Source organism: Solanum lycopersicum, chromosome 1, assembly GCF_036512215.1.
Source record: "Solanum lycopersicum chromosome 1, SLM_r2.1".
Taxonomy (NCBI): Eukaryota; Viridiplantae; Streptophyta; class Magnoliopsida; order Solanales; family Solanaceae; genus Solanum; species Solanum lycopersicum.
Genome location: NC_090800.1, coordinates 92,781,839 through 92,801,600, shown reverse-complemented (window position 1 = coordinate 92,801,600; position 19,762 = coordinate 92,781,839). Strand labels below are relative to the sequence as shown.

General features: G+C 30.6%; 2 protein-coding genes across 6 annotated transcripts; one reads left to right on the top strand and one right to left on the bottom strand.

Moving 5' to 3' along the window:
• The first annotated feature begins 5,471 nt into the window (after positions 1–5,471).
• Positions 5,472–10,794, top strand: LOC101265778 (phosphatidylinositol/phosphatidylcholine transfer protein SFH8). 4 transcript variants are annotated; one of them, XM_004230820.5, is made up of 15 exons: positions 5,472–5,686; positions 5,772–5,870; positions 6,468–6,771; positions 7,159–7,258; positions 7,465–7,731; positions 7,844–7,921; positions 8,009–8,110; positions 8,200–8,249; positions 8,361–8,460; positions 8,660–8,749; positions 8,842–8,958; positions 9,355–9,487; positions 9,764–10,167; positions 10,258–10,332; positions 10,570–10,794. In XM_004230820.5, exons 2-15 carry the CDS (start codon positions 5,837–5,839, stop codon positions 10,591–10,593), a joined length of 1,878 nt encoding a protein of 625 aa, XP_004230868.1. In that variant the 5' UTR covers positions 5,472–5,686; positions 5,772–5,836; the 3' UTR covers positions 10,594–10,794. The 4 variants fall into 4 exon arrangements, with proteins under 4 accessions (XP_004230868.1, XP_069146467.1, XP_069146468.1 ...); XM_069290366.1 differs by having other exon boundaries at positions 5,761–5,870; XM_069290367.1 differs by having other exon boundaries at positions 5,476–5,686; positions 6,977–7,258.
• A 331-nt stretch (positions 10,795–11,125) lies between these two features.
• LOC101268327 (phosphatidylinositol/phosphatidylcholine transfer protein SFH12-like) lies at positions 11,126–14,794 on the bottom strand. Of its 2 annotated transcripts, none has more exons than XM_004230827.5 (14): positions 14,658–14,794; positions 14,250–14,377; positions 13,897–14,158; positions 13,712–13,811; positions 13,372–13,638; positions 13,204–13,281; positions 13,016–13,117; positions 12,883–12,932; positions 12,698–12,797; positions 12,464–12,556; positions 12,305–12,385; positions 12,121–12,202; positions 11,620–11,996; positions 11,126–11,534 (listed from the first exon to the last, which is right to left on the bottom strand). In XM_004230827.5, exons 2-14 carry the CDS (start codon positions 14,293–14,295, stop codon positions 11,448–11,450), a joined length of 1,725 nt encoding a protein of 574 aa, XP_004230875.1. In that variant the 5' UTR covers positions 14,296–14,377; positions 14,658–14,794; the 3' UTR covers positions 11,126–11,447. The 2 variants fall into 2 exon arrangements, with proteins under 2 accessions (XP_004230875.1, XP_069146475.1); XM_069290374.1 differs by having other exon boundaries at positions 14,462–14,679.
• Positions 14,795–19,762: the final 4,968 nt, after the last annotated feature.

Here is a 19,762-nt window from a genome sequence, read left to right as displayed (position 1 = left end):
ATATCTAAGGACTCGAAATATGGAGACATATATATCTAAAATTTTGGAATCAAAATGGGCTTATCATTCTGGGCCATCCCATTTTGACATGTCTAGTTGTGGCTGCTTTAGTTCCAATCAGTTATTGGGCCGGCAATGTAGTTATAGTGATTATTGAAATATATACAATATACAATGAGTGTGTATATACACATTATATAATGATTATGTCCTATTTTTCTAAGTAAATTTAAGAATTAATAATTGATTATATCTATTTTTCAACTTTATTGGACGGTTGTTCCGTTTAAAAGTTCCAAATTTAATTGGTAAAATTGGAATTTAGAAAAAGCTATCACAATATTCCACAAAATCGTAATAGTACAAAGTATACCGAAAGAATATTAATCTTTTTGTATTTTATCATTTGTGAAAGAATATAATATAACCATTACAAAAATAAAATAAAATAAAAAGATGCAAGTTCAAATTGAGACACAGCATAGTATTTTTCTTCATTTTTTTTTCTTTTTCTTTTCCACCGTTTTAAATAATTAATGATAGAACATGCCAACAAAGTAAAAGCATGGTCAAAAAGAAAACGAATGGGTCATTAGTGTCTGCAATTAAATGCCACATGTCAAAATATGACAATGTTCTCTATTTAAAAAAAAATAATATATTCTTTAGTGTTCTTTCATATTATATTAGTAATTGATTTCTTTCTTTATTTATTCATATTATTAATTAATAGATAAATGACTTTTATGTAATTAAAAAGATTTATGTAATAGTTACTATTAAATTAAGGACAATTTAATAGAAATATTCTTATTTTTAAATATATACTTTTTGTAAGTCCTAGCTAAAGAACTATTTAACATTTATTGCAAATAATTATCGTTAGGTCCTTTCTTTTATATTGAAATGATATTGAAATTATATCCAAATGTGTCCCTAGCGTTGAATTTTCTCTCTTATTCTAAGTTTGAAAATTTGTTTATAATGGTCCCCTTTGCTTGAGGTTGATTTAAATTGGTCCCTGAATATATATAAAAATAATTTTAATTATTTAAATTCAATATATTTGAATATATATATATATATTTTTTTGTCAAATATTTATCAAATTTATCTGAAATCATTTTATATGTAGAAAAAAAAATTACATCAAAATCTCTTGATTAAAAAAAGTAAAAATTGCATTTTTAAAAGAACGCCCACCTAAATCCTAAATGTGAGCTTATGTTAAATCCTATTATTTTTTTCACAATTCTTACTATTTTGAATAACTTAAATTTGTTAACTATTTGATGAAATTACATAATTTTATCAAATTTAAATGATAGAAACTTTTTCAAGAAAATATATTTATGAAATAATTTCGAATCTATTTCAAATATATAGAGTATTAGTATGTTTATCATTTTCTCATGTTGGTGTTAATCTATGCCAGCTAAGATTTCAAGAAATACTGGCATTTGAAATAGTAAGTCAAAAAAAAGTGTCACATACTTTTGAGGAGAAGAATAATTTTTTTTTATTCTTAATTCTTGTTTTTTTCACCAAGAAAGTCAATTTTTGTTAGTTTATACTATTATTGATTTTGATTCCTTCTTTTTAAAATATTCTCATCATTTTGTTGGTTTATGAATTTATCAATGTCAACGGATTTTTTTTTTTAAAAAAAATTCTGAATATTTTGTCATATTTCTGAGTATAGTATTTTGTTATGATAATTTTAATTTCCTTTTTAATCTTGTAGAGACAACAATTGCACACACAATTTTAAATATTTATAGAAATTAAAATTTTGTGGGATTCTAGATGCGTTCGATCCACTTTAGCACTCTACAAATTATTTTCGACTTAAATTAGAATTCTTGGAAGCTACTCAATCATACACCCAGTTTATACCCATATAAAGGATAATAGGCATCTCAGAAATTCTAGAGATCTAGATGTTGAATATTCAGTAAATTGATGTATTATTCATGTAGAGAGGTCAAATATAAATCAAATAAGTTTGAGGAGTATACTACTAACTAACGAATCATTGATAAATCTCAGGAGAGTAGAATCAAGGGATCAACGTACCCGCAAGATCATTAAAATCACGTTTAGTGTGGTTTATTTATCTATATGTTTAAAATTTGTTGCAAAAAATATTATTTAAAACATCACACTAAAAAATATAAGAATCGTTTGATTAAACCAAATTTTCTTAAGATATGTTATTTTGGACATAGCTATCTATTTGACAAGTGATCCCGGTATCTGTATGAGATAACTTATCTATCATTATAGTATAAATGATGGGTAAAGTTAATACTAAAATTTTATCTCTAAATTATTTATTTTTATATTTTAACCCAACGATCACTTCACGAATATATATATAATTTTAATTATAATCGATAGAATGGGTCAGAACTAAATTTTATATTTATTATTGGATGTTGGATTTGTTTAGCAGCCTTTTCTGTATGCGCATAACATGTGTTTGGTGGAATTAAAGTAGTACATCTACATGTACAAAAATGTACCACCTAGCTTGCAATTATTGATGATATATATAATACTCATATGATATGTCTACTAGGACAGAAAATTATTTTTCAAAGAAGATATTTTTTATTTTATGATGTTTGGTATATTAAGAAAAAATACTTCTCATTATAAAAAATAAAATAAAATTCCACGCTTATTGTCTGAAAATATTTACTTACAAGCCTTTTTAATTCTGTATTTTTTTCTCTGATTATCATCACTTTGACATTATTATTAATCTTTTAGTTATTTTTTTGTTCTCAACTTGTTAACATATTATTACTATTTCTGAATAGAGTAACATGGCCTACCGGCTACCACCACAATTAATTGGTTAATATCATAAGAGATATCAGCGCCTGCATTCAAGGATTCACATGTATTATTAATTTATTTAAATTTTTATTTCGTTGATGATAGATTTAATTTTTCTATTTTGTAATTTCTTTCTGATTTTTTCTTCTATTACAAAATTTCTTTACACTCGAGCACTTTACTTCAAAAGTGTAATTTTTTTTTTCTTCTAATTTTATTTATCTTTTTATTTTGATATGTCATGTGAATTATAATATTTTTTAATTTTGTGATCTTAAACATGTAATTTTTAAATTTGAAATTAAAAAATAAATAAATTATACAACATATACCGCTACGGGTGTTCACGGATTGGTTTGGATCCGTTATTGTTCAAAACTAAAATCAAATCAACTTAATCGGTTTTAAAATTGTCAAAATCAAACCAAACCAAATATTGTATATATTATCGATTTGGTTGTTACCGATTTTTATTCGATTTGCTTTGGTTATTCGGTTATTAACCATAGACAAAAATAAAAGAGACAACTTATCCAAAACATGAAAAAAGTAACAACAATCCATTTTAAAATGACAACAATTAGAATGACTAACATTATATAATTTTCAATCATTGAATTTACTCTTATCGAAGCTTCAAAATTCATTATTTTGGCCTAGATGAAAGAGAAAGTGATATTTTCAATCTCATAAAGAATTATAACAGATAAATATTCTGACCTTGGATATTTTTTATTCATAAATTATAAATAAATTTTGATGAAAACACATACAAGATCTTTAAAATTGTTTATAAAAATAATATATCTTGTATGTATATTAATAAAATATATGTATATTATTTGTTGGTTCAATTGGATTATTTACTCAATTTTTTCGAACAAAATCATAACCAATCCATTTACCATCAATTTTTAAAAATTTTAAACCAAACCATATCTAACCCAAATAAAAATCAATTTGATTCAATTTTTCGATTTGAATCGATTTTTTTCCAAAGGACGAACACCCTGCCTTTCGCAAGAAGGACTTGTCAGTGGAGTAAAATCTTATTCTTTTACCGTTAGGATACTGCCAATAATTCAAGAAATTAAATTGAACTCTCTCTGACCTCTTCAATGCATAGTACACTTTGCAGAATTTGTACCCAACTTAATAATGACGTGACCAAATTTATGTAGGTCCAAATACGTGACTCTATGTTACTAAAAAATGAAAAAATAATAACAAATTTTTCACGTTCGATCTAATTATATTATCGATCTCAAGTTATAAAATGAAATAAAAGTGCTGTTCGGAAAATAACTTGTCGACCTCTGTTACTCATAAAGCTAAGAGTAAAACTGTACGATGAGTTTTTTTATTTATTAATAATGAAACAAAAAAAATTAAGAAAGCTCATTGTGTTATCCGTAACTAGAGAAAAAACATCCAATTGGATCTTACGTAAAGGAAAATAATAAAATATCTAGCATGGTTACCTAGGTAAATTAAAATAATATCCGTTGTTGTCCTATAGCAAAACTGTCCATTTTAAGTGTTCTTTACAGTTTTTTAGGATTAATCCATAATATATTGTTTTCAGAAATTAAAATTAGCACTATTATTTTTTGAATTATAAAGTACCAATTATCTAACAGAAATTAGAAAATTCCTTTAATTGGGTTAAATTTTACTTAAAAATGAAACGAAGGGAGTAAAACTCACACAGTTTCTTAAAGTCAAATTCAAGAATTATTGATTTGTTTAGCTGTCTTTTCTGAGCGGTTAACCTAACTTATTTAGCTGGTAGGAAGGATAAAGTGTGTTTGTGATGCCATTAATCATTATTATAGATTTACTTTGGTAATAATAAATTAGTGCTTCATTAAATTATTTGGAATATTTAAATGCTTGATGTTCTTATTTTATTGAATTATAAATTCATAATACTTTTAGGGTATTCTTCTATATATCGATTCTTACTTCTCATCTTATATACTTTTCGTAGTAAAATATTTAACATGTCTCGAAAATAAAAGCATTCTTTTTCATTTTCATCTTGATTACTTTCTCTCAAATTTAACATAATAGTTTGATATATTCATAATTTTATAATTTTAAATATTACCCGAAAACATTATATTTCCATCTCCAATTTTATCATCATGAAAATGAAACCAATTAAATTTTGCAAAAATCTCATTTTCAATTAAATTTTTCTAACTAATTATTAATTAATTATAGTGCTCTAAATACATGTTTTCACTTCATTTAATAGGGGCTATAGAAACACACTTCATTTAATATGTATCTCTTCCATCAATACTTCTTTACCCTCATCTTTAATGCACCTCAATAAATTAAAATCGTGAGTTTTCTATTGAGAAAATAAGAAAAAAAAATAATTTTAAAAAAACTTGATAGTAGTGTATAAAAAAAGGGGAAAAGAAAAAGAAAATATTTATTGAAGGACATGACAACAAAAATTAGAATTAAAAATTGAGAAAATGATTACTCAATCAATTCATTTGGCAATTTTTACTCCAACCCTCTGTCGGCACATTAAATAAAATTCCTACCACGACACGTGGCATCTTTTTAGGGTCCCACAGTTTCCTATTTTTCTTCAAAATTCAATTTATACAGCTCAGAGAAATTAACCCAACCTATCTCCCTCTCTCTCTCCTCTTTCTCTCTCCTATATCGCCGTCGGGTTATCCGGTGATATATATATTATCATACGGCGTATGTAATTTTGTTATTCCCACAATACCCCTTCCTCTACGCCACTTTTCGGTTACACTTCATCAATTTTCTTCTTTCTTGCTTATGTAATTTATTTATTGCTGTCTTTTCGAAGGTAGAAATTCAAGAATCAACATTAATCCTTACGTATTTTTTGAGTTTTTCTTTTGGCCCACTGAATTTTCAAAGGTATATTACAGGTATTTTGCGATTTGTCGATCTGTTGGAGTTGAGATTCTTGATTTTCTAGTCGCCGCCGGCAGCCATGTCGGGTCCATTAGATCGGTTTGCTAGACCTTGTAAGTTGTTTTTCTTGAATTTTGCGTTTTTTTTTTAAAAAAAAATTTCAATTTTGAAGTGCATTACGGGTCAACTTTAGTTTATAGTTATATTTCTTGATTAAAATTAGGGCTTCTTGAACTATTTGAATTTTTCAGTTTGTTGACTGTATTGGTCAGATGGGTCTTCTTGTAATTCTTTTTACCATCACAATAACTGACAAAAATATATTATCTTGGATTGTTGAGAAAATATATACTATTATAATGAAATAAATTTGAGAAGAATGAATTTCAATGGAAAAAAATGTAACGAATGCCTTGTTTTTGGTTATGTCCTGTCTGTTTATGTTTAGGGCATAAGATACAATTGCTTGCAAGTTTTTATTATTCTGAAGATGTAAAGAAACACTAAAGAAAATTGGAAGATCATGTAGTATAGAGGAACTGTTACTTAATTTTATGTTGATTTTTAAATGGCAATGAGCTTTTAGATGAGTTTGACAAACTTATTTGGTGAATTCGAATTGACTTGTTCCGAGGACTTGTTTGGTCTAGTTTGTTTTCCATACTAATTGATAGTCTGGAGTTGATTTTCGTGCTCTTAATTTCTTACAGGCTTTGAGGGGTCATCTACACATGATGAGAGAAGAGAAAGAAAGTCCGATTTTGAGAATTCAGAGGATGAGAGGAGGACGAGAATTGGTTCCCTGAAAAAGAAAGCATTGAATGCATCAACGAAATTCAAACATTCTCTTAAGAAGAAAAGTAGTAGAAGAAAAAGCAATGGACGGTTGAGCTCACTTTCCATCGAGGACATTCGGGATGCTGAGGAGCTACAGGCTGTTGATCAGTTTAGACAATCATTACTTTTGGATGAGTTGTTACCTGAAAGACACGATGACTACTATATGATGTTGAGGTAATGTCCTCCTACCTGTAACACATCTACATGTATCTCTGCCCAAAAGTGATACTGCAAGATTTATGCTGCATTGAGTTAGTGTGATACTTTTGAGTGTTTTGAGACATTTGGATTTTATCTTCGATGTTTGAAACTTTATTTATATGGATCTTTTGTGGAAATTGGATTTGTTTGTCAACTTCATTAAAAGACTTTCTTACAGGCCTGCCACAATTGGAACAAAAGATAGATCAAATGTGAGTATAGATATTTAAATCTATACATAGATGCATGCAGGCATATGGAGAATTAAGCGGGATCTGGAGTTTTCTGGTTGTTTCTTCTTGGTGTTGTCCAGTTTTAGCAGCATTCCAATTTATTAACAATTGTGCTATGTATGTCCAGGTTCTTAAAAGCAAGAAAGTTTGATATCGAGAGAGCCAAGCATATGTGGGCTGATATGCTTCAGTGGAGGAAGGATTTTGGGGCTGACACAATCACGGAGGTAATATTATTCCTCCCCATGTACTGGCTAGGTGTCTAGGACAATGTTCTATATTATTTTATCATATCTTTGTTGAATCATTTAGACTGAAATGCTTTCTGTACTTAATTATTCATAGTCTAGGACAACGTTCTCTATTATATATTTACAATATCTTTGTTGAATCATTTAGACTGACATGCTTTTTGCACTTAATTATTCATCAGGATTTTGAATTCCCGGAGTTGGAAGAAGTTGTAAAATATTATCCCCAAGGTTATCATGGGATTGATAAGGAGGGAAGACCAGTATACATTGAAAGATTAGGGAAAGTTGATCCTAACAAACTCATGCAAGTGACAACCATGGATCGTTATATAAAATACCACGTAAGGGAGTTCGAGCAATGTTTTTCGATCAAGTTTCCAGCTTGTACAATAGCTGCTAAAAGGCAGATCGATTGTAGCACTACTATTTTGGACGTTCAGGGAGTGGTAAGTTACTTTTGTCGGTTGTTCTTTCTCTAACCTTGATGAGATTTGAGAAGCAGTTTTTGTGCGAACAAGGTGTTATTCCTATCTTTATTCTTAAACATTGGTTTCTCAGGGTTTGAAAAACTTTAGCAAGAGTGCAAGGGAGCTCATTTTGCGGCTCCAGAAGATTGATGGTGATAATTATCCCGAGGCATGATTTTATCCGCACCTGAATAAATATTACTAATGAGGGTCACTTAACTGTGGGATCATTTACACATTTTTTTGATATGTGCAGACGCTTAATCAGATGTTCATAATCAACGCCGGGGCTGGGTTTAGGCTTCTCTGGAATACTGTTAAGAGTTTTCTGGACCCCAAGACGGCCTCCAAGATACATGTCTGTCAATGCTTTTCTCCACTTGTGTTGTCTCCGTTTTAAAAAATATGGCTGCATTTACATTACTTTTGTTTTGATGTCTCTTATAGGTTCTTGGGAACAAGTATCAGAATAAATTGCTTGAAATAATTGATGCTAGGTAAAAGGAACTGAATTCTTATCCATTGGTCAAGGAATTTTTTTTATATTTATTTGTTTAGTAGAATTGCTGACAATTTGTTCAATGTTTTTCTGCTGAATTTTTATGCAGTGAGTTGCCAGATTTCATAGGTGGTAGCTGTACATGTGCAGATCGAGGAGGTTGCATGCGTTCAGATAAAGGACCATGGCAAAATCCAGATATATTGAAGGTACTTTCAAGGCCTACACGGCCGATGTAACGTTATTTTCTGATAATGCTCTGTTCGTCACATCTTCAGGAAGATGCTCATCTCCAAGATGTTTTTAAAAATGAGAAACCATCTCTTTTGGTGACTCGGAGATGTTATTATATCAAACTAATGTAACCCCACCCCACCCCTACCCCCCACCATTATTTTTGGGATGTAGATGATTGGTGAAGCACGACGTGCCAAGCAGCTTGTTAAAGTTCTAAATAGTGAAGGAAAGATAGTTTATGCTAAGCCTCGCTACCCAACGGTAGGATTGCTGCCGCATTTCCAAATTATTAAGAAATACGCCATATTGTTTGCTTTTTCGGAAGGTTGGTACTCATATTCTTTATTTTGCAGGTGAAAGGTAGTAGTGACACCTCTACTGCTGAATCTGGATCTGAAGCTGAAGATATTGCTTCCCCAAAAGCTTTAAGGAGTTATTCACATCTCCGGCTTACTCCTGTACGAGAAGAGGTATACTTTCCATTTTTGCTTAATTTCATGAGTTGGTTTTCTTTTAGTGTTTCACTTCTTTTGTGCTGAGTGACTATTCAGAACAGCTTCTTTGTACCTCACAAAGGTATGGGTAGGGTTTGCGTACATCCTAGCCTCCCCAAACCTCACTTGTGGGATTACACCATGTATGTTGTTGGCTTTTCTCTTACTGGAAGGGCATCGTCTGGACATCACTTTATAAAAAAATCTTCTGGACATCAAACCACAATTGATATTAGATGTTCTTGTTTAAGATGAGCCTGTGTTTCAACCTTGTGTCACTTAGGCTAATCGCATTCACTATCTTTGTTTGAATACGAAGTTGGATATTGTATTTGTTATTGTCATATTTAAGTTTTGCTCTCCATCAAACAGGCTAAGACTATTGGAATGCCTGGCTACACGTCAAACTTCCCAGGATATGATGAATATGTTCCCATGGTTGACAAGGCTGTTGATTCTGCATGGAAGAAGGAACCATCCCTTCACAGACCCTCCACACCCAAAGGTTAGAATTATTGAGAAGAGAATGCACTGCTTATGCACACACTATGAAAAGGGGAGGGTAGGAAGCTAAGCATCGCTGAATTCATATAGGTTAATTAAACTGGTGGTTAGATTTTTGCACCATATCATGGGAAAAAGAGAAGCTCACTTTCTTAGGTGTACAATCCCTAGGTTAACTTGGAACACATTATGCTTCTTGTTGGCTTACTACAGCAGTTGTCTTGATATACTTCTTCAGTTTATTGACATTATTTCCATCTCTATTTACCTTTTCCAGTGATGCTTCCACCAGCAAGCTCTGAAAAGCCTGTAGAAGGTCTTCATGCTCGAGTTTTAGGACTTCTTATGGCCTTCTTCATGACTGTCCTGATGCTTTTCCGCTCAGTTACATGCCGTGTTACCAAGAAACTTCAAGATGTATCGACTGTTGAGAACCAAGATATTCAAGACTTCACTTTTGATGCTAGCCCTAAAGAAGAGTTTCGACCCCCTTCACCTACTCCAGCCTTTACAGAAGCTCAACTGCTCTCCGTTGTTCTCAAGAGACTGGGCGAACTTGAAGACAAAGTAAATACTCTTCAAGAAAAGCCATCTGAGATGCCTTATGAAAAGGCGGAATTGCTAAATGCAGCTGTTTGCCGGGTGGATGCCCTAGAAGCTGAGTTAATAGCAACCAAGAAGGTAACAGTCTATGGTGTCTCTCTAAATAGACAAAGGGAAATCCCGTTCTTGAGTTGATAACTTTTTTCCTGCTTGTTTATGGTTGAACAGGCATTACATGAGGCATTGATGAGGCAAGAAGAACTTCTCGCTTACATTGACAGTCAAGAAGCTGCCAAGTTCCAGGTGAGTTTCTGTTATTGTGTGGTAGTTGAATATCATCATAGTAGGACTTTACCCTTGTTAGGATTGTTGCCATACTCTTTTTACTTGCTGAGAAGAAAAACTAATATGAGCAATGAAGTTTTTTTGAGCAGGAACATGCGTGCATTTTCCTCTCTGTGCTATTAAGTTGGTGTATTCGTGTGGTCCATTAAATTGAGTTTTGTTGCTAATTTGCATCTTTAATGCTTTGTTCTGCAGAAAAAGAAGAAGTTTTGCTTTTAAGATGGACGATGGTTCAGGACAGGGATCTCGGATTTTCCACTGTAGTATCTCGAATGAGATATATATTTGTAATGTGTTGTCAATACTCCCAGTCATTGTGCAGTGCATCTGTGTTAAGTTTTTCCTTTTTGGATCGTGTATTTCATTTACAAAATGAGGTGAACACTTGCTCATAATGTGAAAAATTATAGTTTCTTTTAAGTTTGTTGTGTGTTTGTTTTTGACATTCTGAAGAAAGTCTGGATCATATAGTTGACTCTTTAACTTGTTCGAGATTGAGGTGTAGTAGTTGTTGATGTAACACTTGAAGGTGATGTGATTCACAATCACCTCATGCCACCTTATATTCAAGTAGAAATGCACCAACCTTTTCTAAAAGGGTTGTGATTTTTAATTCCTTTTTACACTTATGGAATGGAGCATTTCTCCATTTGTGTGAATTGAAGTGAAATAATGAAAATGCTAAAAGCTCAATTAAAACAAAATGTGTGTAGTGAAAAATGTTGCTGTCATGGAAAACAAGACTGTAATATGAACAAAAGCCAACAGCAAACTGCTTCCATCTTTATTTACAGAAAAAAAAAAAATACAAGCTGATGTATCTGTAATGTGCCATAATATATGGCATTTACAATTAGAGCTCCAATGGAGAGGGTGAACAGTAAATCTCGCCGAAGAAGATAGAACAAAGCTTACTGCAGTTGTGCTGGTGAATAGCACAACAGGTAATGTAAACAATGTTTAAGTTTTTAAAGAGTTAAAATTTTACAAATACGTGAGAGATCATTCGAACAAACTTTCTTGGGCCAAAAAATGAAATCACCATCTCTACATCTATCTAAAGAAATTCAAACTTAAAAAACAAAAAACTTCTTCTTCTTCTTTTTCTTCTCAAGGACGGATAGGAGCTCCTGTTGACGAACAAGAGCTTCATCAAGAGCCTGTCAGTTCAAAAGTAAGCAAAAAGTTTATTAGGCAATGGAGTATAAAAGATTTCAATGTAATCTGAAGAAAAGCAGTTAATACCTTCTTGGTAGCTAAAAGTTCTTCCTCCAAAGTACCAACTCGGTTAATGGCAGCGTTAAGCATGTTTTCTTTCTCAGGTGGCATAGAAGAAGGTTTCTGGCTAAGAGTAATGACCTTATCCTCGAGTTCTTCCATGCGTTTCATCATGCTAATGTAATCTTTTGTCGAGATGACATGTCCATGAGTCTGTTGTTCTTTAATCATGTCAGCACTATACAAAGAACCAGCCAAGAGTGTAGCATCTGTAAGTTTCCTTGGCATGTTTTTAGTCATCCTAACCAATGTCACAATGCCCATCACTAAAGTCATCACTCCACTGAAAACAGGATTGCCAAATCCTTCCGATGACTTACAAGCATCGTGGACAGGGAAGAAATCTGTTGCTCGAAAAAGGAATACATGTTAATATAGCACAGAGGAATGAGCAGGTAGAGAAAAATACTAAACTTTGGACTGAACTCAAACCACTAAAGCTATCTCATTTCCTCGGGGGACTTATACCTTTAGAATTAGCTAAGGGGCCAGCTTTTACTTGTTTAGGCCAAGTCGCATAGACAGCCTTGTCCACGATAGGGATATCAAACTGAAAAAGCAAAACCAATTAAACGTAGAATTTAGATTAAGGTATAGCACTGTAAAGAAGCTAAAAGAAGTCGGAAAAGTTGTGGATGAAGAAGCAACTTACTTCCTCACGGACAGGGGAAAGCTGGCCATTATCCCTTTGAACCTTTGAAGAGTCAGTTTCCTTTCTAAAAGAAGTGCTCTTCTGCAACATTGAGGGACTTTGTTACTCATCCAATATATTTTAATGAAGAATAAAAGTAACTGCAGTAATAATACACACCTTGGTGTTGGCATTGTCATCCTCTGGGATAGTTTTCTCATCCATTGAGATCACAAATTTGTGTGAACATTTATGCTCACCATTGCGAACCATCTATGCATCAATCAAATCAATCACAGATTTCAGAGATAAGTAATACTACTAGCAGTCTCAAAGGTACAAAATTACTAATTAGGAATTCGTTTATTAGTATTAATGATCTTCTGAATGCAAAATTGCAAAGTTGAAAGTTACCCTCATAATTTCTGGATCATTCCATGGACCTTTATCAGAAACCATGCAACCTCCTTTATCAGCACAAGTACATGTTCCACCTAAGAACTCTGGCAATTCACTGGTACGATATCAAACCATCATTAGGCTCTATGCAGATAATCTAGTCTCAAAATGTATAATTTCAGCTCAAGTTATAGAGATACCTTGCGTCAATTATTTCAAGCAACTTGCTGTGATATTTATTGCCAAGAACCTAGAAAAAACACAATGAGACTTGTGTTATACTACTTGACAGACAAAAATAGTGCTTAGACTTGTGGTTGAGTATGAGCTTACATGGATCTTTTGAGTGGTCTTTGGATCAAGGAATGACTTGACGGAATTCCATAAGAGCCTGAATCCAGAGCCAGCATTGATGATGTACATTCGGCACAAGCTCTAGAAATTGAATGCGTGATTTAATTAAACATGAGTACTTAAAAAACTCTTTTTAACATATGACATGAATGGCTGCCCTGTTGTACCTCAGGGTAATTGTTTCCATCAATAGCCTGGAGGCGTTGAATGAGATCCCTTGCTGATTTGTTGAAGTTTTTAAGTCCCTGAGGCAGGCGTTCATGTAAGTTGTATTAGTAACCCGAAAAATGAGGCAGGTTCACACTGATTGTGAAAAATTTATGCTATGATCATACCACTCCTTGGACATCCAGGATAGTTGTGCTTGTGTCAATGTGTCTTTTGGCAGCAAGTGAGCAGGCTGGCATCTTATCATTAATGGTCCTCTCAAACTCCTGTACATGATACTTGAGGTATCGGTCCATTGTTGTGGCTTGTAATAGCTTGACCGAATCTACTTGACCAATTCTTTCAATGTAAACTGGTCTCCCTTCTTTGTCAACTCCATGATGGCCTTGTGGATAGTACTTTAGGACCTCTTCCTTTTCCTTGAAGTCAAAATCCTGATCAAGATGCACAAAACATCATCATCATCAGTTCCTACAAACTTGAGATTATAGCATTGATCAAAAATACCTCTGTGATGGTGTCTGCACCGAATTCCCTCCTCCACTGAAGCATATCAGCCCACATCTGCTTTGTTTTCTCAATGTCAAACTTTCTAGCCTTCAAGAATCTGTCATATTTCACATGTTATTTATTATTATAGATGGAAAAGGGCTAACTAACACATGATCTGATGATGACAATAGAAAACGCACCTTAGCATCAAATGATAATCATCATGTTTAGCAGGAAGTAATTCTTCAAGGATGAGAGCTTGGCGTAAGGCGTCAACTGCCTTTAGTTCCTCCGCGTCATGCTCATCTTCTAAAACAACGACAGACATGACTCTGCTGTTTCTACGACCCCTTTTTGTTAGAGAATTTCTAAACTTGGTGGAGGCATTAATTGCCGCTTTCTTGATAGACCCAAGCCTTGTCTTCCTCTCATCTTCTGCATCCATATCAAACTTCTCTAGACCTGTCAAATAGCAAAAATTAACATAAGCAGATGCCATATGCTAACCTAACAATCAACATAGCCATAGACTAAACAACAACACAAAACTTACTTGGCCTGACAGGTCTTTCAAGAGGTCCTGACTTGTACTCACTCATGATTGAATTAAGCTAGCTGGAGATATTGGTTATAGTTTGTGACAAATTAGAGGTTTAATCTTTTCTTGCTGAATTCCTACACCTTTTCAAACAAACAAACAAAGCAAAATTAGAGAAGAAAAAACCAACAAAAATAGGCACTAATTCATGATCGCGAAAATCATACATGGAGACAATTGTTCAATCATCGGGACAATCTAGCTAACATTGAGCTCGTCTTTGATAACATGTTATGAAAATGAACATCGAATATAACTCAAGCTAAATAACATAACGACACCACAATTCAACCAAGAATCTAAACTTATATGACATTCAAGAAGAAAAAAAAAAATGAAAACTATGAAGAATATAATTATTACCAGTGATATAAGTGTCAGGGACAATTGAGAAAATTGGTAAAGAGTTATCTTATATAACCGAATTATTAGTCTCCGAAAGTATTGCTGTCCCAATAACTTAGCTATTGGACAAGCGATAATATTTCTTTCTATTTTTCTAATCAGATAAAATAATTAAACATAGCTGATTTGGATACATAAATTTGATAATAATTACAGTTTTTGTTTTTTAATTTGACGAGGTCCTCACATTAGTCAAATATACAGCTAAGCTAATATCTTCTTCGTGTTTTATGCGTAATGCAGAGCACTATCTTCAAAGTTCAAACTATAGGTACTCTCCCCACGCTTATAAGCCTTACATTTTCATTTTGCTTTATCAATGTCATTGTCGCCAATAATTTTTAAGCTATCGTACATCTGAGCTCATTTACATTCTCGGTTTCAAATCTGGATAAATAAGGAGGGTTGTTGATGGTCAATCGAAAATAACTTCTCTATCTTAGTATATTTGTTTACATTTTACCTTTCTAAACTTTAATTTGTGGAATTACATTAATTTACCTGTTTGAAATGAAAGAGAACCGACTATTACCTTATTCAATTATCTATAGACGATGAATCTTTCTATCGAAAAGAAATAATATAATTATTCATGTAAGTAAGAGACTGAAAATATAGTCATAAATTATATATAATCATATGTTACATAATAATGTGATGAATTATTATGTTACATTTGGTTCAAGGAATATCATTAAATTTTCCATTATTCCAAAATGTACATGTGAACCAAATTATTGAAATTCATAATGCATTCTTAGATTGAGAATTATTAAGAGATTGGTATAAATGCATATGGGTGAGAGGAGGAGGTTGGTGGTTGATCAATTTATAAATTTGCTTAGGGGTTAAATAAAATTGATGATTAATAAACCAACAGTATCAAGCTTAGATTACCTCTAGTCAATTTTTCAATGAATCTAACATTATGCTGCTCCACTAAGTGGCATTGCAAGCTTGCAACTTGTTGGCAATGGATTATAGACAGTGTATCACTAATTATTATATTAAATGTTACCTTATAGTATCAAATACTAAATTAAAAAACACTAATTTTGTGATTTCTTCCTCTTGATAAATGCCATCAAAGTCTTATCATAAATTTTATAGCTCTACAAGAATATTCTCATAGAAAGGAGGTTGACTTCATTGGTCACTTAACCGTACAACACTACGTTTTACATAGCAACATGTTATATTTTATTTATGTAATGTCATTTGTCAATGAGAATAGGTTGACACAAAGTTATTTCAACCATTTAGAACATTATTTTTCCAAAAAAGTATATATCAACTTATAGACAAATGATATGTTGGAATTAGTTAACTTCTAAGATCGATGAATATTTCCTTTAGTTTCTTTTCTGTCTTTCGCAAATACTTTAAATTTACTTTGTCAGTTAGAGATTAACTTCTTACACTATAATTCTTTTAATAGTTTATATTCATTCTCAACAATCATATAAGTTTTCATTAAAAGCTTAGAGAGTGAACTTATGAAAATAAACACATACATCAAATTAGCTAGTCATGTTTGTATTAGTTTGTGCTAGGGGAAATGCCTCATTTATAATGGTAATATGTATAAATCCCGCAAAAATGTTCATGAAGAGTATTTGAATTGACTTATTATAAGTGATTTTTAATTTTGAATTCATTTTTATTTCATAAATCTGGTAATTATAAAAAAGTATTTTAAGCACTTACTTTTAGAAAATAAACACACAAAAATAAGCTAAGAATCAAATTTTAGATAGGATTCACGTATGACTTTTAGCTTATAAACTATCTTAAAATTAAAACCAACTACCCCTTTAAGTACAAATCTCATAGTTAGTTTTTCTTTTTTTTGGATTTTTTGCGTGATGACAAACATGTTCTCTGTTTTGACCGTTGCTCTACGATTACCTTCACATAGATTGAAATAATAGATGAATCACATTGTATTAGTTGATACATGTATCAATCTATCTTACGATGTATTTATCAAATTACTATATTTGTTGGTACAATTGATATTCATCGAATGCTATATGTATCAGGTGTATTCGTGTTCTCTAGTATCTTTCACGCTTTCTTCTAATAAGCTTGCCTTTCTCTTATAGTCTCTTATATTCTTTTTTTTTGTTTTTGTATATTCATATACACCTGATATTTGTTAAGTCAATTTAAATATGCGCATGAATATAAGTGATACATGAACAAATGAATACAAGCGATACAACAATTAATAATTACAAGTGAAATTAAAGTGAATGCGCAGAGTTCCTAATATTTTTTGTTGTTTATATATTTGTATACTATTTGTGATACAATCGAAAAGTGACATGAATACAAATGATATAAGAATAAACGAATACAAGTACAATTATTAGAGTGAAAGAATATAGTCTCTGATTTTTTTTGTTGTTTCTATCTCTGCATACATGCAGATAGTATTCATCAATACAAACTATATTCATCGATACGTATTCGTTAAAAACTAAAACAAGCCGATTAAATGAATTGATTTTGTTTAGGGTTTGGTTTTAGATTTTTAAAAACCTAATAATATTTGGTTCAGTTATAATTTTATTCGAAAAAAATTAAAATAACGAAATCTAACCGATAATAAGATACATAAATTTTATTTTATTATTTAACATGCATACTATATTATTTTTATAAATAATTTTAAAGATCTTATATGTGTATTAGTCAAAATTTATTTATAATTTACTTATGAAGGTAAAAATGTTCAAGGTGAGAGCATTTACCTAATTGATTTCATGTATATGAGTGTCTATGACAATTTTTTTTGTGGGACTAAAAATGTCAATATCTCCTTCTAGGCAAAACATAGTGAATTTTGAAGCTTTATTTACGGTAAATTCAGTGATCGAAAGTTTTAATCATTCAACTATTTTTGTTTTGAATGGATTATTGTCTTTTTTTTAACGTTTTAAATGAATTATTTCTTTTAATTTTACGTATATGATTAATAACCAAATAATCAAACCAAACCAATTCGAAACCGATAAAAACCAAATCGATAAATATATATTATATTAGATTAGATTTAGTTTGATTTTGATAATTTTAAAACCGATTAAGTTGATTTGATTTTGATTTTGTTCAATAACCGACCACTGAACACCACAATATTCTCAATTTCTTCATTCGAAGTGAATTCTTAGCCTATTTTTGTATTTTTTCTAGATTCAAAGACTAACCACAAAATCACAAAGAAAATAGATTCATAAGTTCGATACCTTGTATAAAACTCATGTGTGTAAGAAATATTCGATCGCATAGAGTGTACGAATGGGTTGATTAACAATTTACAGACGAAAAAATAGCAAAAAAGAAAGCATTCACTCCTCTTTTCTATCTTGCATCTATAGTATTTTTGTCCTGGTGGATTTCTTTCTCAGTTAATAAATGGCTGGAATCTTGAGTTACTAATTGGTGGAATACTGGGCAATCCCAAATTGTCTTGAATAATATTAAAACTCAATTTTTTGATGAGAAATATATAAAAACCAATATATATTGCAAATATATAATTATAAAATTGGCAATATAATTTAGTGATTTGGCTTGATTATTTCAGCTTATTTTTAATAATAAATCAAATAAAAAAATATTATCTATTTATTTAATTGATTTCGTTGCTTGAAGCCATTATTTTTTTTACTAAACCATGAAAAACACGATGCTTAAAAATATAAAGCACCCTTTATAGTTTGTACATAGTTTAATCATATCTTTTCTCCTCTAAACCTAATCAAAATCTTTAAAAAAAAAAATCAAGAAAACGATATTTCAATTTAGAAACAACTAAGGAATTTGGCCGCGCTTCGCGCGGTCTTTAAAATAAAAATTAAAGGATTATTTTTTTTCAATCAACTATATAACTCTCTTTATTTTCAAACGTAATATTATCACTTCATTTTTTTTTTACTATATATTAATTATGAAGATCGTTTTGAGATGACGATCAAAATGAAACTTAAATTTAACATCTATAATGAGGGATAATACATTATTAGTCAATATATCAAATGTCAATATATATTTTCTTAGTAATTTTTTTGTTTGGACAGGTAGTTAATATGTCACTTTCTACATTTTATTGGAATATCAATGAGTTTGAATCTTTATATTACAACATATAATTCGATGTACTTTTTTTCTTAAGTATATAAGAATTATATTATAAATAACTGAAAAATACTAATAAAATACATCTACACGTTTTATTATCCTTTTTCATATTGATATGATAAAACTCCTTTGAATATTTCTTTTTTCAATCGTTTTTGTTCCTTTTTCAAATATACAATTTAAATTTGTATGATTTTTGCATGAATCACATCTATGGCTATTTTAGATTCTTTAGTTGCATCTATATCAAATATAATTGTTATCATTTGTCAATTTTGTTTTTTAAGAATGTTATTCAAAATGTTACGCCATTATTAAGTTTCAATATATCCAACCTCGAATGAGAATATGTTTTTTTTTTAAATTATTAACTCGTTTACTATATTTTAATCTATATCTTTTATATGAAATATAAAGATAAATAGATTCATATAAACTACGTAAAAATATTTGATAGATAATAAACATCTTCACATATTATGTGTATAGAATAATAAAATTCAAAAGATAATTAAATTAAATATTCTAATAATATGTTTTATTTCAAATATACTTCTTGCATTCTCAAATCAATGATTGCATCTCTTTCTATATAAAATTAATACATGAACACCCTAAGATATATACTCATTACTTAGTATATTAAAATAATTTAAAATTTTAATCATAATTTTGTGTTTTTTAGTCATACTCATATGAAAAGTTTTTATGTACAAGATTTTGTGTTTTATTTTTAAAAAATATATTAAAAATAAATCAACTTATTTAGTCATTTGTATTCATCTTTTATTTAAAATTTTCAAAAGATACATATTTAAAAAAATAAATTAATTTATCAAATGCGTGAATAAATGTTTTTGGCATATATGTTTGTCCTATTTTTATATTTCATAAAATGTATATTAAATATTTATATT